This window comes from Aspergillus homomorphus (assembly GCF_003184865.1).
Source record: "Aspergillus homomorphus CBS 101889 unplaced genomic scaffold BO97scaffold_3, whole genome shotgun sequence".
NCBI lineage: Eukaryota > Fungi > Ascomycota > Eurotiomycetes > Eurotiales > Aspergillaceae > Aspergillus > Aspergillus homomorphus.
In genome coordinates, this window is record NW_020291889.1 from 148,672 (window position 1) to 169,113 (window position 20,442).

At 52.9% G+C, this 20,442-nt stretch overlaps 7 protein-coding genes across 7 annotated transcripts; 4 read left to right on the forward strand and 3 right to left on the reverse strand.

Moving 5' to 3' along the window:
* Nucleotides 1-28: 28 nt before the first annotated feature.
* Nucleotides 29-3,185, forward strand: BO97DRAFT_440066 (uncharacterized protein; the record flags this gene model as incomplete). Its single annotated transcript, XM_025698041.1, has 2 exons — nucleotides 29-374; nucleotides 437-3,185. 2 exons carry the CDS (start codon nucleotides 29-31, stop codon nucleotides 3,109-3,111), a joined length of 3,021 nt encoding a protein of 1,006 aa, XP_025555416.1. The 3' UTR covers nucleotides 3,112-3,185.
* Nucleotides 3,186-3,261: 76 nt separating this feature from the next.
* Nucleotides 3,262-4,565, reverse strand: pup1 (proteasome core particle subunit beta 2). The gene is made up of 4 exons (XM_025692387.1): nucleotides 4,289-4,565; nucleotides 4,174-4,221; nucleotides 3,872-4,102; nucleotides 3,262-3,803 (listed from the first exon to the last, which is right to left on the reverse strand). The coding sequence occupies exons 1-4, from the start codon at nucleotides 4,412-4,414 to the stop codon at nucleotides 3,390-3,392; spliced, it is 819 nt and encodes a 272-aa protein (XP_025555417.1). The 5' UTR covers nucleotides 4,415-4,565; the 3' UTR covers nucleotides 3,262-3,389.
* A 183-nt stretch (nucleotides 4,566-4,748) lies between these two features.
* On the forward strand, nucleotides 4,749-9,778 carry BO97DRAFT_440068 (FG-nucleoporin NUP159). The gene is made up of 3 exons (XM_025698042.1): nucleotides 4,749-5,132; nucleotides 5,199-5,880; nucleotides 5,934-9,778. The coding sequence occupies exons 1-3, from the start codon at nucleotides 5,046-5,048 to the stop codon at nucleotides 9,572-9,574; spliced, it is 4,410 nt and encodes a 1,469-aa protein (XP_025555418.1). The 5' UTR covers nucleotides 4,749-5,045; the 3' UTR covers nucleotides 9,575-9,778.
* Nucleotides 9,779-9,973: 195 nt separating this feature from the next.
* On the forward strand, nucleotides 9,974-11,139 carry BO97DRAFT_440069 (uncharacterized protein). Its single transcript, XM_025698043.1, has 2 exons — nucleotides 9,974-10,291; nucleotides 10,488-11,139. The coding sequence occupies exons 1-2, from the start codon at nucleotides 10,093-10,095 to the stop codon at nucleotides 10,988-10,990; spliced, it is 702 nt and encodes a 233-aa protein (XP_025555419.1). The 5' UTR covers nucleotides 9,974-10,092; the 3' UTR covers nucleotides 10,991-11,139.
* BO97DRAFT_129284 (telomere maintenance protein PBP2) lies at nucleotides 11,072-13,141 on the reverse strand. Its single transcript, XM_025690035.1, has 3 exons — nucleotides 12,414-13,141; nucleotides 11,462-12,347; nucleotides 11,072-11,396 (listed from the first exon to the last, which is right to left on the reverse strand). Exons 1-3 carry the CDS (start codon nucleotides 12,918-12,920, stop codon nucleotides 11,374-11,376), a joined length of 1,416 nt encoding a protein of 471 aa, XP_025555420.1. The 5' UTR covers nucleotides 12,921-13,141; the 3' UTR covers nucleotides 11,072-11,373.
* A 702-nt stretch (nucleotides 13,142-13,843) lies between these two features.
* BO97DRAFT_382572 (uncharacterized protein) lies at nucleotides 13,844-15,505 on the forward strand. Its single transcript, XM_025693308.1, has 2 exons — nucleotides 13,844-14,161; nucleotides 14,215-15,505. Exons 1-2 carry the CDS (start codon nucleotides 13,976-13,978, stop codon nucleotides 15,064-15,066), a joined length of 1,038 nt encoding a protein of 345 aa, XP_025555421.1. The 5' UTR covers nucleotides 13,844-13,975; the 3' UTR covers nucleotides 15,067-15,505.
* BO97DRAFT_360983 (RecQ family helicase MusN) lies at nucleotides 15,036-20,141 on the reverse strand. The gene is made up of 4 exons (XM_025692388.1): nucleotides 19,661-20,141; nucleotides 16,016-19,602; nucleotides 15,878-15,956; nucleotides 15,036-15,828 (listed from the first exon to the last, which is right to left on the reverse strand). The coding sequence occupies exons 1-4, from the start codon at nucleotides 20,085-20,087 to the stop codon at nucleotides 15,302-15,304; spliced, it is 4,620 nt and encodes a 1,539-aa protein (XP_025555422.1). The 5' UTR covers nucleotides 20,088-20,141; the 3' UTR covers nucleotides 15,036-15,301.
* Nucleotides 20,142-20,442: the final 301 nt, after the last annotated feature.

Sequence of the window (20,442 nt, forward strand, 5' to 3'; positions counted from 1 at the left end):
TCTCTCCTTCGCACATGTCGATTGCCTCATGTCTCTCGGCAGACATGCGTACAGGCATGCTGTGCAGCCAGCCTCAGCGGGTCTAGTTGACCACGTCTGGATCAGCGATGACCTGCTGGCGTCGGCGTTCCAACGCTTCGTCAAGACCCAACGACGCCATGCAAGCCGCGTCCCCGGCCCATTGGAGGCCAGACGACGGCTTGCGAGGAGGAAAAACTGCGCAATGGCTGCGATGCCCAGCGCTATGCCCCCGGATGCGATCGCTGGCTTGTTCGGGCGCGATGGACGACAGCATCTGAACTGGCAAAACGACCACCACGTGCAAATGTTTCCGTTTTCCTCACCGAATGATAGCGCACAGCCGTCTGAGTCTGGTAAGGAAGGATGATTGCTGGGTTTTGGTGTGGCCATGTTCAGTCTCTAACTTAGTGACCAGGTTCATCATACCCATACCCACCGAGGCCTCCGATTCCTCCTATGTCTGCCGAAAATGAAACAGTCGATCCCAGCGGATTCGTCGACTTGGCCGACTCGCCGGTGCCTCCTCTTCCTCCTTTTCTACCACGCGACGACGGCGAGATCGGCTCGAGTGGATTCGTCGATTTGTCGAGCTCATCGGAACCTACTCCTCCGCCTGATACAGCGATGGATGACACAAGCGGCTTTATTGATCTGGCTAGCTCATCGGACCCTTACGCCCCGCAAAACACAGATATGAATGACCCAAGCGGATTTGTTGATCTGGCAAACTCATTGAAACCACCTCCTTCCCCGCGCGATACAGATACGAATCAAACAAGCAGATTTGTTGATCTGGCTAGCAGTTTAGAGCCTCTATCTTCACGCAGTACCGAAACAGTTAATCCGGACAAACCTGTTAACCGGGCTAATGCCTTAAAGCCTCATTCATCGCGCAAGAAAAAGAGGACTTTAGACCGGAGTGAACCCATCAACTTGGCCAGCTCCCCAGAGGCTTCATCTTTGCCGCTTGATACAGGTATAACAAACCCGGGCGGATTTGTCGATCTGGCTAGATCATCGGAACCTTCGCGTTTTCCGCCCGAAAATGAAACAGTCAACCCGGAAGGTCTATTTGTCGATCTCGCCAGCTATTCAGAAGCTTCGTCTGAGCCGAGTGAGACTGAGGTAAATGATCAGAGTGGATTTGTCGAATTGACTAGTACGTCAAGGCCTGCAGACAAACCCAAAACACTTCCATTCGAAGACATACTCAGGGAGAGTTTGGAGAGTTGCGCAACACTCGAAGCTGCTAGCGACGTGGTACGTGACATGGACATCAATCTTCGCCATGAGCCCGTCTACAGTCGTCTCATTTTCGATCATTTTCGCTCGCGCTGGTTGCTGGGCAAAACAAGCGTCCATATGTTGGCATCATTCCTCGACGAGCCAATGCTTAATACGCCGGGAGCTGGGAATTTTGCGGCTGCGACGGAGCACGTCATACGGCCCGCGATAGACTCGCAGGAGCGCGCCGTTATATTCGCAAGCATCTTACGGGCTCTTCGTCTTGGCACAATAATTCCGACTGAATTTACGGAGGTGATCAAACTCCTGCAAAATCTCCCAGACGGGATCACCAAGACGGACGAACTTACGGAGGCTGATGGATTCGCTGAGACGGGCGAGGCCACGGACACCGAAAGTCTCCGTACTGGTCCAAGCAGCGTATCCAGTGCGTATGAGAGAATCTGCAATGTTCTCGATCAATCCGACGACGGTAAATACACCAATATAACCGAGGATACTGCCAACACGTGGCTAAAGATTTTATGGGAACGCAATGTACTTGCCGAGTTGAGGCTGGCAAGCAGGATTCTGATTGGAATACGGCATTTGGATGTTGTTTCTTGTTCTTGGATACCGCGGTTTATAACGCGTTGGCTTGCCCTTTCCGACGAGCTCCGGAGTGAATTCGATCCTTTCTTCGCGCCTCGCCTCCTTGACAATTTGCATCCAGATCCAGCTTGTGCATCTATCATTTCTGTTACAGAGTTTCTAGTGTTGGCTCGAAAGCACCAGTTACTCATGCTTTGGCACGAATGTTTGGCGCACGTCCACGCGGTCGAAGATATTCCTAGGTCAGGGATCTGGGTTGACGTCCGATCGCAAATCCCAGCAACTGCAAGCCACTCCGGGTTGACAGTGCAACAGCGGTTTGTCCTACGCCTTTGGGCTTTCCGTGCCATGAATATGAGCCACGCAGCTGGTCCGATCTGGAAGAGAAAACCCTACGCGAAGGGGCCACTGTCCGATAGAAGAGGTGTACCGCCAATCGATAAATGGGGAGCGCGGATCCTCAGTCTTTATCAAGCTTCTCGCACGAATTATGGAAAGAAGGAACTCTTGAGCAGTTTGCTAGAAGATGCGCGTGAGCTGAATCTGCCCGCGAATGGGTTTACGATCATGGCTATTGCATTCCAGTCTAAAAATGGTGTCAATAGAAGTGTTAGGGAGGCTTTGGAAAGTCTAGAAGCATCGACAGCCTCGTTCAAAGATCTGTTCCGAGATCCTGAGACTCGGCTGCCTGTCCTTCGGCGGTTTGGCCCCGAAATCGCAAACTTCGTTCGGGAAATGGATGTCACATCACCGGCTTTCATGGAGCGCGCTCTGAACCTCGCTAGAACGGGGAAGCGGTCCGAAATCCGACTCTTGGTGCGGATTCTCGAGTGGCACATACCGCTCAAGATTGCCCTGGCGAGTTCGTGGAAACCTTTGCCTGACCCTTCCCGAATGGCGCTTGTGGTTTACAAGCCCACGGAGGCTAAAGGCAAGCCAACTCCCGACCCCCATGCCGCGCTCGAGATGATCAATACTCTGGCAACTGCTTTGTCCTGCTCAAAGGAACTTACCCCGCGCCAATCATACCGACTGATTTATTGGATCTATGGGTACCTCATGAGGCATCAGGCACCCGTGAAGCCGGTCATTGTTCGTGCTATGTATCACGCTGGCGTTGTGCGAGCTCGACGTGAAATGCGCGGTATGTACTGTCGTACGCAGTACAATTATATCATGGGCAAGGTTCAGCAGGTTGAGTCGCCGGAGGTTGTGCGAGCGTTGAGCAATCCCAACTTCGTGTGGAGAGGGTAGCGAGATGATTTAGAGCTTTTCCCCTTAATGGATATGCAATTTATTATACCCCTGGTTGTACCTATATACCATGGCAGACCACGGTCTCCAGGCTCTTTAGACAGTAGTATCAGTTAAACATCATCAAATGGCTTACTGAAACAACTAAAGCTTTCATTGATCCATCTGAAACTTTATTCGTGCGCGACTTGGGTACAGAATGGAAAGACATGAATTCTGCCGATACTATAAAGGGATTACATAGTCGCCTCTAAACGACACCCGCCCATGTTCTCCTCCTACATGTCCACCTCCATCAAGTTGGGGTCCCCGGAGGCCTCCTCGACGGTGACGTACTTCCGCATGTCCTCCTTGCTGATGATCTTCTGGTTGAGGTAGGCGGTCGTGCCCTTGGGGAAGCGGTAGTTGCGCTCCTTCTGGCCGCGCTCGTTGGGCCTGAGGTAGTTGCGCAGCAGCTGAGTGGGCTTGTCGTTCTCGATGACGCACACGTCGACGTTGCTACCAGACCCGAGATCGTTGAAGATACCGGCCTTGATGGCCTCGGCGCACAGCGCCACCGCCTCCTCGCGGTTCAGCTGCGCCTTCCACATCGACTCGAACACCGACATCGCGGCCAGCGAGCCGGAGCCCATGGTCACGTACGGCAATTTGTCTGTCGAACCGTGCGCGTGCACTGTGTAAAGTCCCGGCCCCTGTGTGAAACTCCCGTTAGTCGGCGCAATCGGCGTCGAAGGTGGTGTGTGTCTGTGTGTGTACATACCGAAACGTCGGTTCCCGCCACTACGAGGTAAGCTCCTATGTGCCCTTGATGGCGGAACAACCATTGCTTAAGCATGGTCATGCAGGTGATAACTCGCGGAGGACGGCCAGTGGAGAGAGCGTGAAGCTCGACGTTCGAGCTGATGAGCGCGGTCGTGAATTCCGTGTCGGCCGCAGTACCGGCACCGGCACACCAGATCTTCGGGGAGATGTAGTGTAGCTTCTCGCAGTTCTGATAGGAAAGACTGGCTGTTAGCGTATGTCTTTGGAAAGGATTGGGGGGTGAGCTTCGATCTTTCGTACCTTATCCGCAACAATCGGTCCGCTGGTCGCTCTGGTATCTGCCGCAATCTGTTTTTGCGGGAAATTGGAATTAGCTTCGAAATCGAAAGATGATAGATATAAGACCAGAACGTACCACAACTCCATTGTCGAATATACAACCAACGATCGTGGTACCTGTGCTGGTGGCCTTGGGGAGTGGCACGCCCTTGGCGTGCAGAGCCGCGTTACGGTTGTAGTTGGTGAAGTCGAAGCCTGCCATGGTGACGGCGGAGTGATCGGTGTGTGAGTAGTGAAAGGGGAAATCAAACAGAGCACGCGGGCCAAATTATCGGAAAGTTCGAGGTGATAGCGGAGGTGATGGGAGGTAAGTGGTGGTGTATCAAATGGAGGTGAGGTTGCTTAAGCTTCACTGCTTGCTGGCTGCTGATGGGTCGGACGGAGCTGGGAGTGACGAAGCTCCGGGCGCCTGATCTGGCTCGCCTCAGGCAGAAAGGCGGTGTGGCGCGCTTTCGGTCTGGCTCTCCAACCCTTGCAATCCCGCCGCTGTTTTTGTCTTTGGGAGATTGGAAACAGCACCCTTAACGTCTTGTCTGGTCTTGTTGTTTTCCACGCGGCGCTTCCTTGTGCTTCGCCAGTGTTGTCACTTACCTGTGTTCCCGGCTTGGGACTTCGAGGGCCCTGACTTCCACTTCTGTGTTCCCTTTTCCTCGCCGAGGGAAGGTGGCTACGATTTTCGCGCGCACTTGGAAGCTCTTCACTTGGAGTCCTCCACTCCGGCGCCGCTCCTTCTTCTCTTTACACCTCTCACTTCACGTTTTCCTCATGAACTCAAGAGAAGCTCACTAGGTGATCATTCAAGCTCACTTTCGATTGAGTACGGGTAAAACAGAATGGCTTTCAACTTTGGAGCATCGAACCCCGCCGGGGGTAATGCTCCTCCCGAGCTAGGCCCAGATCTTCCAGACGTCTGTGCTGAGGTAGGCCTCACTGTTCTAGCTTTCACATTTACAGGTATTTGTCTAACTTCTTGTATGATGGAGTAGGATGTCGGTTTCAAAGGTGTCGATGGCGACTCCAATGTTCGAATTCTGCCCTCCCCATGGCCCGAAGACGCTCTACCTGCTCCGACATGTTCTCTTCTCGCTGTCGCGCCGACCAAAGGCATAGTCGTTGCTGCTGGACCCAACGCCCTAGCCATCGCCTCCTCCGACTCGATCAGAACCGCCATATCCGCGCCCACCGAGGGCAAGGTCAAGACGAAACCGTTCCAGCCGCAAGCGACCATTCCCCTCCCTGCGCGTCCTACACACGTCACTTTTGCCTCGAACGATACAGCTCTAGTTCTGGCCACAGAGAACGGCGCACAGCTGTCGGTGTTTGAAAGCGCAAGCTTATTATCAGGGAACGCACAACCAGTGCTGTCGATCCCGACAAACGGAACCACCTTTCGCACCATTGCCGCCAACCCCGCGGAGGCTCTTTCCTCCTTTGTTGCGCTCGTGACGACGGGCGGTGATCTCCTGATAGCGGACTTGAAGGCAGGAAACTTGGTCTCAGGTCCCAATGGCCAAGTGCTCAAAAGTGGAGTTAGCTCTGTTTGCTGGAGTAACAAAGGAAAACAGCTTGTGGCCGGTCTTGCAGATGGCACTGGCTACCAAATGACTCCGGATGGCACGCAGAAGGATGTAATCCCGCGCCCTCCGGATCTTGAAGGCGATTGTCATGGTAAGTGTTTACCTTGGAACGTCGTTTGTCAATGCCCGCCTAATAGTGTGCAGTTTCCTCCGTTGCTTGGTTGGAGAATGATATCTTCCTCATGATCTACACGCCGAACGTGATGGAAGATGACATGGGCCAGACCCCTTCTTCGTCATACTATATTATAACGCGACGGAAACAGGCACCTTTCTTGATCCAGAAACTACCCGAATTGTGCATGCCCTTTGGATACAAGCGCGTCCCTGCCTATCAGTTTATTGCTCGCCTGCGGGACTACAAACCTCATTTGAGAGATACCCTCATTGTGTCGTCCACGGCGGCTACTGATGTGGGCTTGATCACCAGGGCAGATCAACCATTGGCGAAGGATGACAATGCAAAGAACACCACAGGACTTTTCGTCACTACGGAAGTCACAGACGATACAAAAAGAGCAAGTGTCCCACTGACGGACTCTTTGAACGAAACAACAGCTATTGGCCTGGGGCTTGATCTCTCCAGCAAGGAGAACGTCGTTGCTCCAATTGCAGGCGAAGACATTGTTGAGAGCTCAACTCCGCTGCCAATGATGTTACTGCTCAACAACGAGGGTATTCTTTGCACTTGGTGGTTTTTGTACTCGGAAGCTATTCGACAGAAGGTCCTCTATCAAGGCATGGCGTCTGCTGATCAGTCACAAGCTCCTGCTCAGCAAACGCCGCAAGCACCCCAGGCTCAAGCTTCACCATTCGGTCAATCAGGTTTTGTTGCCTCAACAATTGCATGTAGCCCATCTGCTCAAGGCCCTTGGCAACAACATTCCTTCGGTGCATCATCTTTAGGTGCGTCATCCTTTGGGTCCCCGTCGCAGACGGGCAATAGCAAGCCTCAGTTTGGTCAATCCGGCTTCGCCGCGCTGGGAACTTCCAACAAGACTCAATTTGGCCAATCTGGTTTTGCCGCACTGGGTACTGCCAACAAGCCTCAATTTGGCCAGTCTGGCTTCGCTGCGTTGGGCGGAGGGGCTTCGACCTTCGGACAGCCTTCTACTCCTGGCAAAGGAGCCGGGTCTCTTCCGTTTGCCCAGTCAAGCACTGGCACTGGAGGTGGCTTCGGAGCTTTCGCTAACTCAGGTGGTACAGGAGGATTCGGTAGTCTCGCGTCAAAACCGCTAGGCGTATCCCCATTTGCGCAAATGTCGACTGAAAGCTCATTCGCCAAGATGTCAGGTACTTCGATCTTTGGGCAATCCAGCACGGAAACTGCCTTTTCTTCCCAGAAGACCGGGCAGACGACGGGAACATTCGGGCTGGGTAGTGGTCCTTTTGTGGTTGGATCCTCTTTCAAGGGCGATGGTAGTGCTGCAAATGATCTTCCGAAGCCCGATAAACCATCGGGGCTATTCTCCTTTAGTGAATCAATGGATGATATGGTGTCTTCCAGCAATAAGACCAGCCCACCAACGGAGGACATGGATGATATGGAAGACGAGAGCGCTACTCCTCAACAGAAGCCTGAGCCTAAGGCCACCGTGCCGTCGTTGTTCGGCGCACCGTCAACAGCTACAACATCTGCGCCTAAATCGATCTTTGGCTCTCAAGCGCCGGTCTCGAATCCCTTTGGTCAGCAGGCCAGCAAGCCCGCGTTCTCGTTGTTCGGTAATAATACGACACCTGCCAAGTCGCCGTTGGCTTCCTTTTCTACACCCGCAGACATCGCTACACCATCGAAAGAGCAGCCGGAAGACGATTCCCGTACCCCGGGTGGCACACCTCAAGCCCCCCTACCTCCAGACCCGACCAGCAAGGCACCATATGGGCCCGGCGATACATCTGCCTCATCGAACGTCTCTAGAGGCTCAGTCGATGACATGCCTTTACCGCCGGACTTCACCACTAGCAAGCCTGCTGCTAAAGAAACCGCAAGCGAACTACCCCTACCCCCAGACTTCACGACATCTGACAAAGGAAAGAAAACGGAAGATGAAGAAGAGGCAGTACCTGAAGAGGCTCCATTGCCTCCGGACTTTAGCGTTCCGAAGGCGCACAAAGAATCCGAGGAAGTCGCACCAGTCCCAGATGAGTCGGATGCGGAAGAATCTGAAGGGGAGGACGACGCTTTCGAAGAAGGAGAGAGCGAGGAAGGTGAAGAGTCAGACTTTGCGGACAGTGGGGAGGATATCACACAAGACATCAGCCAATCGGGATCCAATGAGCCAAGCCCCAAGGCATTCCCTCAAGGTGCTTTCAAGCCCGGCGCAAAGCTCACAGGTGGTTTATTCTCCCCAGCTTCCAAGCCTGCCTCGGCACCAGCACAGCCTCCACGGTCATTGTTCGGTGACATTGGTAATCCAAAATTCCCTGCACTGCACCAGAACCGAGAGCATCCAAGATCACCTAGTCCAGTACGAGGAGCTGCGCCAAAGACTCTTTTCAAGTTGGACGGAAAGAAATCTCTCAGCGCCCCTCAGAGTCCAGGTAGTGCTCTCACTGCCAGGAAAGCCTCTCTTACTGAACACCAAAGACGTGAGAGTCAGCTGAAGCCTAAGCCCTCTAGAAAGGAGCAATCGCAACAGGACCTCCGCGCAAGGCAGTTGGAGGAGGAGGCACAGGCTCTTTCTGATGATGATGAGGATGAGAGACTCCGTGCAGACCTTGCACTGCCTTTGGAACCTGTTCCGACCCTCGATCCTTTCTTGCCTCACCAAGACTATGCTGGTGAAACCAGTAAGCCTGGTATCCCTGGTCAGATCGAACGGCTGTATCGGGACATCAACTCCATGGTCGACACCTTGGGCATCAACGTCCGTTCATTGTCATCCTTCCTTCTGTACCAGCAGGCGTCGAAAGACCCACATTGGATTGAGACGCTGAAGGAAGACAATGCCACCGACATACTCGACAAGGAGCTGGTTCTGTCCGAAATCGAGAAATTCGACGACGCTGTGGTCATGCTTGCTGCCTCTCTGGAACAGCAGCGTGTCCAGGGCGTGGAGGAAAAGCTTGAGAGCTGTCGGGAGCTTCTGAGCAAGGATATCATTACCCTTCGGGGTCAGTGTGCCAGCATCCGCAAGACGATTGATGCCCACACTGACACGGCCGTGATGCATTACGCACCTCTTTCCGCAGAGCATGCCAATCTGCAACAAGACCTGCGGACGGCGTCTACTGAGATCCAGGCTAAGTTGGCCGACCTCGAGTCTGCAGTGACGCTTCTGCGCGCCAAGATCGCCGACGTTCCCCAGACGGGTGGCTCTCGCCTAATGACGAAACGTCCCACCGTCGAGGCTGTCACGACTACCATTCACAAAATGATGGAGATGGCTGAAAGCAAGCGTAGCGATGTCGATGTTCTAGAGGCTCAGCTCAAGAGATTAGGAATTGACACGACTGCGCCGGCAGCGAGCCGGGAAGGGTCTCCGTTCGCGACGCCGAAGAAGAATCTAGGACGGTTCCCCACCACCCCGGGATCTCGGGGCTCGGTTGACGGGCCTTATCATACTCCAGATTCCGCTAGCCGAGCCCTCACCTTCCGATCCAGCATCAACGGGTCGGCTAGGGCTAGTCGGCTTCGCAACGTGGAGGGCGCGAAGGAGCTGGTCAGCCCGGAGGAAACTGCACAATGGAAGGCCAAGGTGCAACGCAAACAGCACATTGTGGAAAGTTTGAGGAGCGCCATTGGGGCGAAGAAGTCTCGAGTTCGGTCGGTAAATGATTTGTAAAACTACTTGTCTTTGTTGTTCTTGAGACAATCTTGTTTACTGATGGCTACTGGATATGAATCATGTTGAGAAAACAGCGGATCTTTTCTGGCGTGGTTTTCTCTTCCTTTTATTTTTCTGTTTAAGCAATTGACATTCGGTAGCATCCGATCTGTCTGTCTCCTGTATATATTCATTGTACTGTTTGTGCGTGCTTGTACGAAGAAATTTGTCAAACCAGGGCATTCGATTTATTTCCATGAACGAGGATAATCTGACCATGTCGGAGTGCTGCGGATAGAAATTCGTGGTGGTTCTATCATTGTCTGATAGTGGGGATGGTGTGATGGTACCTGAGACATGAGGCACCAACAAAATACTTAGTATTATTCTACCACTGACATCATTCCCGTGTGACATCAACAAGCCGGTCGACAACACGCTACAGTAGCCATATAGTCTCCCAACCCCGTGTCACCGCGAAGTCGTTTACACAAAAGCACGTGCAAACAAGTAACGAGACCACTCGCGCGACGACAATGTCAGCCGAACAACAAACCGTCACCGAACTCATCTACTTCCACGTCAAGGAGTCTGTCAGGCCCGAGGACCCCGCCCACAGCGACGAGGGCGCCGCCCTGCTCCAGGTCTTCCAAAACACCAAGTACCAGGCCGGATACAAGGGGTCATCATGGGGGCGGGCAGTAGAAGATGAGAGCCTGATTGTGTGGGCGATTGGTGAGTTTTAGTTTATTTTTCTTTCCTTTTCCTTGGTGATCTTGTGGAGCGATGGGTGTATAGCATCTCGGCTTGCCAATGCTCCTCCCCCCCCCCACCCCCTCCCTCCTTATTAATCTACCTCAACCAACTTCAACCCAATCCACCCATCCCTAGATAACCAGTACTTACTAACCAAAAAAAATAATAAAAAAAGACTGGGCAGACGCCCACGCAGGCGCAAACCCAAACACAACGCTAACGCCCTTCCTACCCCCCGATACCCAAACGATCACCACCGTATTCGGGACCCTCACGCCCAGCCCGCTCACCTCCACAGCCACCTTCACCAAGAACCCAGTCACAGAGCTCTTTGCGCCGGCGTTCCCGACCTCCCTTTCGCCGGAGGAAGTGACGCAGGTGCACGACGACCTGATCGGTTTGCGCGCGGCGATGACGGAGGGTTTACCGGAGGGGCAGCGGGCGCTGTCGTTCAGCATGGGTCAGGTCGAGCGGCCGGGGACGATGACGCACGAGCAGAGCGAGACGGGCGAGGCGTTTGTGGTGGTTGTTGCGGCGGGGTGGGAGAGTGTCGAGGCGCATAAGGCGGGGAAGGAGACGGAGGGGTTCCAGGCGGCCATTCAGAGGGTTAGGGGCCGGATGTTGGCGCCTGTGCAGGGGTTGGCGTTGAGGCATGTCGCTTTCAAAGGGGTGGAGTGAGTTGTTTTCTCGGTATTGGGGATATGCGGGGGTGGATGTTTCGATCAAGGGTGGTGGTGATAGGTGGTATGGGGCTAGGGGTGTGTTTTGTTTGTGTTCAGGCAGGGTGCAATACAAGGAATAAGAAATTGCGCTTTTTTAGTTTCCACAATAAGTACAATACAACTGCAGCCACCGTGGTAGGTTTGAGAAGATAGAAGATCCCGAAAAGCAAGGAAAGTGTTAGACCCCATTAATGTGAAAATGACTAGAAACACGGACAGACGTTTTGTGGTGTAAGGTCAGAAAGTAGAAAAGGAAAAGAAGAGAAAAAGCCCCAATGTGTCCCTTGAAAGAATAAAAATGCACGAAAAAAGATAAAAAAAGCAGCCGTATCATACTCTTCAGATACGATGCTTTTCGCTTTCTATGATATCATGAGTTCGTTAGTGGCTTGATCGGACGGAACTTGCAGCGAGGAAAAATACTAACCGAGTCGGGAGTAGAGCATATACAAAGCCATCTGGTTGCATTCCTGGGTACCAGTGATAGTCACCAGGCGCTCGTTGCTGTTCTCCTGCGGCTCGTTGATCTTGATCACACTGCCACTCAGGTGTCGGATCTCGTTGATCTTGGCTCCACCCTTTCCGATTATCGCGCCGACCATGTCGTTGGGGATGTAGATCTGTTGAGTCAGTGGCTGACCAGGCATGGCACCGCCGACAGGGGCCGCCGGAGCAGCGCCGCCACCAGCACGTGGCTGCGCAGCCTGGGGTCCGCCGTAGGGAACAGGCTGGTGCGGGCCGGCTCCGGAGTACGGGGTGTGGGGAGTAGCGCCGTAGGGCATGTTGGGTTGGGCGACAGGACTGGCTGCGGCTTGACCGTGGAGGTAGGGGACGCCATAGCTGCCGGCCGCGCCCCGGTTTGGGTGAGGGTGGTGACGCTTGAACGTGTCGGGGTGGCCATACTGTCCACCGGCAGGCTGAGGAACATAGGGGACAACCTGCATCCCGCCAGGCACAGCTCCAGCAGGTCCACCACTGCGAGTGGCGTAGGCCGAGGCTGCCGGTCCGCCGAAGCGTTCAGTGAGCTGCTCGACCAGGGTCACGGCAACATAATAGGTAGCGATGTGCACAGCGTCCGCGACGCCAAGGATTACAAGGGACCGTTCAGTCGACAAGGGGAGGCAAGCATCCGAAGCGTTGAGGCGCGCACCCGAAGCCTCCTGGATCTCGCGGATACGGCTACCACCCTTGCCAATGATCGAGCCAATGAGGATATGAGGGATTAGCAAACGCAAGGGGTACGTCTTGGACTGGGCTGTAGAAGGGGCATCAAGGGGCTCGTTGTTCAAGGTACGGATGATCAGACCGAAAGCCTAGCGTCGAGTTAGTATATCTGAGTCCAATCCGCAAGAATCACACCTGGTGAAATGTCCACCAACCTTAGCAGCAGCATCCTGGGGGCCGCTGACGGTCAAGATACGCTCGACTGCCCCCCGGGAGTAATCGCTGACAGTGCACTTGGCTCCGGACAGACGACGGATTTGGGATACATTCTCACCACCCTTACCGATGACGGTCGCAGCCTCCTGGCTGGAGATTACAGCACGAATGTGAATCCAGCTAGACTCGTCCTGAGGGCGCTGCTCAGACTGGGCGGCAGCCGACTCGCCGTGAGAGGCGGTCGACTGAATAGGTTGGGTCTCAGAGGAAGCTCCCTTAGCATTAGGAGCGTCAGGGACCACGGTATCACCTTGACCATCAGCGTTGGCGCTGGCAGCCCCTGCAGCGTCCGTCTTCACCTCGGTATACGCCTCGGAATCCTCGCCCTTTACTACTTTGTCCAAAGCCGGACGCTTGGCCTCTGGCTGATCATTGGGACCCGACGGCGAGGAAGGGTCTTCCAAGGGACGCTTGGTCGATTGCAACGCGGACGGAGAGGCAGACATGATTTTGTATGCCAAAGCTTTCGCAGTCTTGCTTGCTTCACTTACACAAAAAGTCGAAGTGTCAAGGATAGCTCTTGTTTGTTTTTTTCTTTTGTCTTCTGCTTTATGAGATCGACTATGTACACCAGGAGTTCCCAATAAAACTTGCTGGTGCTGGCGATCGGGTGAAGAGGGAATCTGGTGCTTGGAATGATTGGGATGACTGGTGTAATCGTGTGCACAGGGCGGGAAAGTGAGGTTGGAAAGGAGAGTCGACGGAGGAAAGTGTGGGAGGATGCTGGGTTGTCACGGGCCTTGGATTGGAGCAAGAAGCTTCACCAGAGCGAGATAGTGGCAAGGTAGAGGAATGAAGGAAAAGTAACCAATCGAATCGGGCACGATGGAACGAAGCAAGAGGTGTTGGTGCTGGACGGTGACGAGGTGTGTTCAGGGTCCAGGCGAGCTTAGATGCTGGAGATGGACAACGGTGGGGGAGGGAAAGGGAAGAAATGGAAGCAAGAATTAAGCCTGAAACAATTCCCAAAGTCCCAATTTCTCCTTGTTTTCCTGCGAGAAAATGCGATTTGTTCAAATGCGCAGGCTGTATGTACGTACAGCACGTCGGTTACCCAATGGCCTGCGGGGGAGTCTAGCACAGGAGGGTGAACGAAGGCGGATGAGTAGATGAAGTAGTCGAAAGCAGCCGATCGAACTTCACAGCTGTCGTGAAGACGGGGATGCCAAAGAGAGGTGATAAGGGGGAGTCGATGGAGAGCAACAGGGGATGCGATGTCGCGGTGAAGAGATGAAGTTGCGGGAGTTGGTGAGGCGAGCTGTTGGCACGAGACGCGCTAATCCACTTCCGGTCAAGCCGGTCACCTTCCGGTCTCACGTGTTCGGGCATCGACAACCATTGCTATGCCATTGTATATCAAGTCTGTTGACAGGTCATAATATTTCGGGCGAGCGCGCCAGACCAGAATTTCATCAATCTCCATTGAGTCTTACTCTGGCGCGTGCAAAGAATCTTGAAAGATCCTTAGCCTACGCGGTCGCCATTGCTGATAACAACCGCAATGGACATCCCACAGGACCGCGTCGATAAAATCCAGCGCTTTGCAGAAAAGCGCCAACAAACAGAGGAAAACTATGCGAAGCAGCCGCTGAGTTCAGCTAGCATTGAGGCCTACAATAGAAGACTGGACGAAACCTTACGAGAGCTTCAAGACCAAGTCAGGCGGCAAGAAGATGAACTGCGCAGGGTGCGTATCGTCACTAATACAACCAACCAGACATTAGCTGACACGCGGCCCAGCTACGCGAGATCAACTCCATTGATTTGTCCAAGATTGGTACCAACACCTGGTCTCGAGTATCACAGGTGCGCAGGGCCCAGAAAGCGTATGATTCTCTGCTGAAGTCCGAGACGGAATTCCCGCCGCTTGGTTCTCCGCTACCGTCTTTACTTGCGCTTGAGGAGACATCCCGCCTGGTCAAGGAGACCAAAGTCGCCGCCACGTTGACGGGCGAAAACCTCTCCGCCGCCCGTCAACGGCTGAAGACAGAAGAAGCCAACTTGCGCGACGCGCAAGCCATCAGAGATGGGTTACAGCGTCGGATCCAAAGCGTAACGAGTCAGAATGCCCAAAAGGAGAAGAAGGCAACCTCCCAGTTAGCAAGGGAACTCATTGAGAAGAAGCAACGGGAAAATGACAGGCTCGATCAGGCAACGGAGGATACGAAAACCAATTTGTACGAATTCATTGATCGATCTCTTGCATCAATGCTTGCTGCGGAAGCCCTCGGGGGGCCAACTGTGGGCGATGCGTTGAATGTACCTGACGCTACTTTGGAGTTGGGCTACACTAGCCATGGCAAGCCCAAGAAGCCGAAGGTACAGACGGAAACAACTGACACAGACACCAGTCAACGTCGGATCGATCAGATCCTGCCTCGACAGAACGAGCAAGGAAGGTCCTCCAACCGGAGAGAGGCGGCGGCTCTTGAGATGCGCAATCTCCTTGATGCTTTACTGGAGGCAAGCCCCTCGTATGTGGATGTTCGAGAGTCTGCCGCATCCAGATTTTTAGTAAGAGCGAAAGTGGCTCAATTTCACCCACGCGACGCCAGAAGATTGCGATTGATTGACTTTGGACGCACCCTATAGACTTTCTGCATTTGTCCAGTCCCAGTGGCGGTCGCATTGTTCCGCAGGTTCTATATAGTACTATAATCGAAGGACCATATGCGCCTATTACACTGACCATGTTAATGCTCACGAGGCTCCCAAAAGTAACGCCTATACATGCACTAATCGCAATTGAACAACAATTACACCACCGCTCATATATCATAAAGCTGTCATCAGTCGCTAAATCCCAGATGTACGCGGAAAAAAGATCTCAGATAGGCATCATCCCAATACGGCTCGGTGCTTGCTTCGGCTTGGAAGGTTTTCGAGCAGAAGAAGAGCGGTTTTCGGCACGATCACTGGACTTCTTCCGAGTCGCCGCCGTTCTCGTTTTGGCTTTCGCTCCTGTATTATAGCGACGTGGACGCTTGCTTGGTTGGCGTTTTCGTGGTTTGCCTTTGCCAGACCCTTCGCCACCATTTCGAGATTCTTCAGGAGAATGGCCGCTTTGCTGTGTTGAGAAGAACTTGCTAGAAACGACGCTCTCGTCCATATCGAAGTTAGACGCATGGTCTGCGAAGAATCCACCGTCGCTGAACTCATCCTCATCATCACTGCTATTGAGGTAGATAACATTGTGATGATTCGGGTCGGGCACAACACCATCCGCATCATCACGTTCCTTTTTCAACTCATCATATCGGCGCTGTGTATCCCTGACAAGTTTCAACAATTGAGGGCCGTAGCGAATGACTTTGTCCGGGTCAATTCCTGGGATTGCGGCAAGTTCTGCGAGGTCTAGGCATTGGTCAGCTCTGGTCTTCATTGTAATGCCGATAATCTTTACCTTTGGGAAAGACGATGACCATCTCACGCAAGATAGTATCAGTGAATGGTTGGTTGCGTAAACCTTTCTGAAGAACCAACTAGAGAATCTGTCAGTGGCTGTCATAGTTTTGCCCTACAGGGATGCCATGGGTCTCACATCTTGGCAATAATTTTTCGCGTAGACCATGAAATCTTCCGCAACTGCCTTGTGAAGAGGGTCAAGCCGATCAAACCGACGATCTTGAGTGATTGGTGGGCCGGGAGTGCGCTTCTTATCCGGGCGCGACCTGCCAGCAACACGAATTTTCTCGAACCCATCACTGTCACTGTCATCGTCGGTGGTGTCATCGCCGGGCCCTTGATATTGGAAACGGGCGAGTCGGCGCTGATTAGCTGCCTGTACAGGTGATGAGACATTCGTAGATTGAGGTGCGTTCTCCTTGCTCGCACCAGCTCTAGACCCTCGTGTAGATCGTCCACCCTTCGCACTCGGTGAGACTCGCACATCAAGCTTCAGTTTAACTCGACCATTCTCGTAATCAGTCGCACGCGACCCCAGCTTGATGTACTGGATAACAAATTTGCTACCATTGATCACATTGTCCTCTTTCAAAGCTCCCTCTCTGAGCAGGGTGTGGAACAACCGTTCAGCTTCGCCCACCGCTACGCCCTTTCCATCTCCATAGCCAGGGGCCTTGCGGTGTTGCGGCGACCTAAACTTCTTCACGGTTCCTCTGAACATGTTCTCGCAATAAGACATGGTAACTTTGTCTCCTAACTCCTGGAAGTAACGAACGAGTTTTATCACAGAAGCGGCGTGGTGGGAAAAATCATGAAGTTCAGTAACAGAGTCGGACTTGCAGTTGTCGCAAGAAGCGTTGCAATCCTGTCGACGAAACTTTTCGTTAAAATAGCCGAGGATTTGCACACGTCTGCAGTCGGTCTGGTTCTCGCAATACTGTACGACCATGCGTAACATAAGGCGTTGTCTGTCCTTCTGTTGCTTGTTTCCATCGCTATTCTCGATCATGCGGAAGAGACTCGTAGTATCTTTGTAGGTATAGAACAAGTAGCAACCAGACCGCTTGCCATCCCGGCCGGCCCGTCCAGTTTCCTGATAGTAGCCTTCCAAGCTCTTCGGAATGCTATGATGTATCACAAAGCGTACATCAGGTTTATCGATACCCATCCCAAAAGCGATGGTGGCAACAATGACGTGCGTCCTTCCAGCTTGCCAGGCTTGTTGGACCTCAGCGCGATCTTCGGTACTCATGCCAGCGTGATAATGAGCGGCTTTGATTCCAAAGTCTTTGCGAAGCTTTTCAGCGACAGTTTCACATGTAGTGCGCGCAAGACAATATACGATCCCTGACTTGTGGCGGTATGAAGTGTTTATGATATCAGCCATGCTGGACAGGAGCTCAGATCCCTTTTGCTTATTCCGCACCTCATAGGACAAGTTCGGTCTGTTGAAGCTCTGGATCAATACTTCGCATCCATCCATTTGCAAGTTGTGGATAACGTCGAGTTTGACATTTTCAGTTGCTGTGGCTGTCAACGCCATCATCGGAACTCCGGGGAGTCGAGTTCTGAGTTCGCCAAGTTCTTTATAATCAGGACGAAAGTCATGTCCCCATTGACTGACACAGTGGGCCTCGTCGATGACGATACGTGCAAGCCTGCGATTTTTCCTGAGCTGCTCTAGACTGCGAACAATGGCTTGGCTTTTGTTGACCATCTCAGGAGTGATGTAAAGCAGCTCAATTTCGCTCTCGGGCCTCAAGTCAGACAGGACGCCTAGTACCCACTGGCGCTCGTCTTTCTTCGTTTCGCCATTCAGGACATATGCCTTTATGCCAAGTTTCTTGAGATGTGAAACTTGGTCTTGCATCAGACTCAGAAGCGGTGATATCACGATGGTGACGCCTCTTGTCGTTCCGCTCGAAACCACAGAAGGTAGTTGATAACACAGAGACTTGCCGCCTCCCGTGGGCATTAATACGAACACATCTTTGCCACTAAGTGTAGCATCGATTGCCTCGAGCTGATTGAGACGAAACCCTTGAAGCCCGAAGCGATCCCTCAACGCAGCTTTCACATCTTTCGACCATGCATGCTGTGTCCAGAGGGTGTTCTGGCTTTGTTGCTTCTGCGACGCCGGAAGACGCGGAGTATTCCCTGAGGTTTCAGCAAAGACCTTGCGATTCTGGAGCTCGAATCGTTCGCGGGAATGTGCAGGGCGATCTTCGAAATATTCCGCAGCTTCTAGCATGTCCTCGTCGTCCAGATCAAACTCATCCATGATCTCTGTGGCAACGGTTGGAGATCCCATCGTTCTCGTGAACGCATCTTCGTCGGTCAACATTGCCGAATCGTCGTAATCAAAGATTCCGCGTCTCGATGTTTCGTTAATAGGCTTGGGCGGGGGATTAGACACACGTGTGGAGATGTCGGAACGCGCGCCGTTGTAGTCTATTGTCGATCGCGATGATGGTTTCAAAACTGATTCCCCAGGGGCTTTCGTGATACTGGTTTGAACATGATCTATTGAAGACGTGGCAAGAGGTGAATGCGAGAATGAAGTTGACTGTTCGAGACCAATTCTAGAAGTACCATCGTGCAGCGAGTCAAGAAACGATAGAATGTCAGTCCGTTTCAGCGTACGCTGCATATCAGCTTCTATTCTCTCTAGTTGGGCGGTCAATTGCCGGCTTTCTGCAAGTTCTGGCATCGCGTGCGGATCACCACCTAGGGAAATGGCCTTCATCAGCGTCTTTTTCAAGGACTGCCTCTTTGTGTCACATGAAAAGTAGGCAGCCCTGTTCTGTTTCAAGACCCCAACAGCCTCAATCTTTTCGGTAAGGGATTTGTTCTCGACAATCAATTCCGGTGCCGGTTCTCCCTTCATTGCTCGCTCATACACAACCTCGGAGTTCTTAGTGAGGGTATCTTTAAATGTCGAAATCAGCCCTTCGATTGAAGCTGCAGAGGAAGACAGAAACCTTGCTACATCTTTGTCAAGGGTCACAGATGGTGATGAATCCGCAGTTGCGGGTATGTGCGACGGGTGTTGCGAGCTGGCAAAGTTCCGTGAGGTGGAAGGAACAACTTCTGTTTTACCAGATGAGGAGTTGGCATATATTGGTTTCCGAGCAATACGCTCAGGGGAGTTGGTGTCCGGAGCGTCAACTTTTGGCAATATCGGATACAGGGACTCGTCGGGGTCCGGACCAATATTATCCTTAGCTTCCCAGTCGTCGAATAGCGCGTCGTCACCATCTTCATCGGAGTCAGCAATGACTTGACTCAAGGTTCGAGAAGGCGTGCTTTCAGAACGATCCATCGCATGCTGTGACAATCGCTTAGGTGGGGAAGGTGATGAAGCAGGCTGAAGATGTTCCGCAGTTCGAGCAACCTTCAATGGTGAGCGCGCTTTAGGGGCAGCCGACTTCCTCGGCGAGAGAAGATCCGACATATAATCATCACTTTTTCGCTTCTTCCCACGCTTCTCGGGAGAGCTTCCCCGAGCTGCAGCCTTTTCACTCCATAGCTGCTTGGGCTCACTGAAGCCGTCAGCGGTGCTTGACGAAAAGGCAATTGGGTCGACATCCCCAGTCAAGTCAATCGTATCCACATCGAAGTCGGAGATTGGCGATTGAAGTTCGAACTTTTGTTTCGAGCTGAAAGGCGTCACGGATGTCTTTTTCGGACTGCGGACTGAGGAGGGAGGGACACTCTGTGATGCTATGGAGCGTAAGTAGCCCGGAAGTGTGGTAAGCAGTGGGCAAATTATTGAGCATACCTTTGATTGACTTGGGCGCAGCGTCAAGCTCTGGAGCCAGTGCCTCTGCAGCTCGGCCATGCTTTGACGAGTTTGGAGTTCTCTTGAGAGGCTGCTGAGAGAGGCAGAGCATCCGCGGTTTGCGCCCAGACCCCGGAGTAAGTGCTAGGCGTGCCATTTCTTCCGAATCGGAGTCTATCTCCACATCATCGCTAAAACTGTTTATGCCTGCCGCACCACGAGTAGGTTGCGAGTCACCTATTGCTAATGGGCCATCTGTCTGGGTAGTTGAGGTAGGCAATGTCGCGACTGCGGAGACGGGGAGAGCGCTCCGGGTACTAGCGGTGTTGTTTTGATACTCGTGCTCGGACGAAACCAGAGAGGGGTAGAGTGCAGGACCTTGCTGCAACAGCCATTTGAGATGAGCTGTCAGGTTGTTTTTAGTCATAGGGCCGTGCTCTTTCTCGCATGATTCTCTCAGTGGTCGTGAACATAACAATCGCGATGGGGGGTTCTGGCGCCAAGATCAAAAACCATTGATATGGAACCACAGCATTGAGACGGGCAATATTCCGACGCGTCTCCGCGCGTCGTCACGTGGGCGGTGACAGACACCGCTGAGGCATCGGTATTTGACTGGTACGCATCTGGTAATTCCAGCACATATGTCAATAATGTGTGCTCGTCTCTCTCCAACCTGGCCCAATCAAGCTGCCCTTGAACCAAGGGTCTTGTATTTCAAAGAACTTAGTACTTTACTCTTATATACCCCACTACCTCAGGGACTATGAAGCATACGAAAT

Bases quoted from the DNA above. Each gene is read 5' to 3' on its own strand.
- BO97DRAFT_382572 (XM_025693308.1), top strand. From the start codon at position 13,976: ATGGACATCCCACAGGACCGCGTCGATAAAATCCAGCGCTTTGCAGAA. The intron at 14,162-14,214 runs GTGCGTATCGTC...CACGCGGCCCAG, and splicing joins AAGAAGATGAACTGCGCAGG to CTACGCGAGATCAACTCCAT.
- pup1 (XM_025692387.1), bottom strand. From the start codon at position 4,414: ATGGCAGGCTTCGACTTCACCAACTACAACCGTAACGCGGCTCTGCAC. The intron at 4,103-4,173 runs GTACGAAAGATC...CTTTCCTATCAG, and splicing joins GACCGATTGTTGCGGATAAG to AACTGCGAGAAGCTACACTA. The intron at 3,804-3,871 runs GTATGTACACAC...AGTTTCACACAG, and splicing joins TGGCGGGAACCGACGTTTCG to GGGCCGGGACTTTACACAGT.
- BO97DRAFT_129284 (XM_025690035.1), bottom strand. From the start codon at position 12,920: ATGTCTGCCTCTCCGTCCGCGTTGCAATCGACCAAGCGTCCCTTGGAA. The intron at 12,348-12,413 runs GTTGGTGGACAT...ACTCGACGCTAG, and splicing joins CCCAGGATGCTGCTGCTAAG to GCTTTCGGTCTGATCATCCG. The intron at 11,397-11,461 runs GTTAGTATTTTT...ATGATATCATAG, and splicing joins TATGCTCTACTCCCGACTCG to AAAGCGAAAAGCATCGTATC.
- BO97DRAFT_440069 (XM_025698043.1), top strand. From the start codon at position 10,093: ATGTCAGCCGAACAACAAACCGTCACCGAACTCATCTACTTCCACGTC. The intron at 10,292-10,487 runs GTGAGTTTTAGT...TAATAAAAAAAG, and splicing joins CCTGATTGTGTGGGCGATTG to ACTGGGCAGACGCCCACGCA.
- BO97DRAFT_360983 (XM_025692388.1), bottom strand. From the start codon at position 20,087: ATGACTAAAAACAACCTGACAGCTCATCTCAAATGGCTGTTGCAGCAA. The intron at 19,603-19,660 runs GTATGCTCAATA...TACGCTCCATAG, and splicing joins TGCGCCCAAGTCAATCAAAG to CATCACAGAGTGTCCCTCCC. The intron at 15,829-15,877 runs GTAAAGATTATC...ACCAATGCCTAG, and splicing joins GGTCATCGTCTTTCCCAAAG to ACCTCGCAGAACTTGCCGCA.
- BO97DRAFT_440068 (XM_025698042.1), top strand. From the start codon at position 5,046: ATGGCTTTCAACTTTGGAGCATCGAACCCCGCCGGGGGTAATGCTCCT. The intron at 5,133-5,198 runs GTAGGCCTCACT...ATGATGGAGTAG, and splicing joins TTCCAGACGTCTGTGCTGAG to GATGTCGGTTTCAAAGGTGT. The intron at 5,881-5,933 runs GTAAGTGTTTAC...AATAGTGTGCAG, and splicing joins TCTTGAAGGCGATTGTCATG to TTTCCTCCGTTGCTTGGTTG.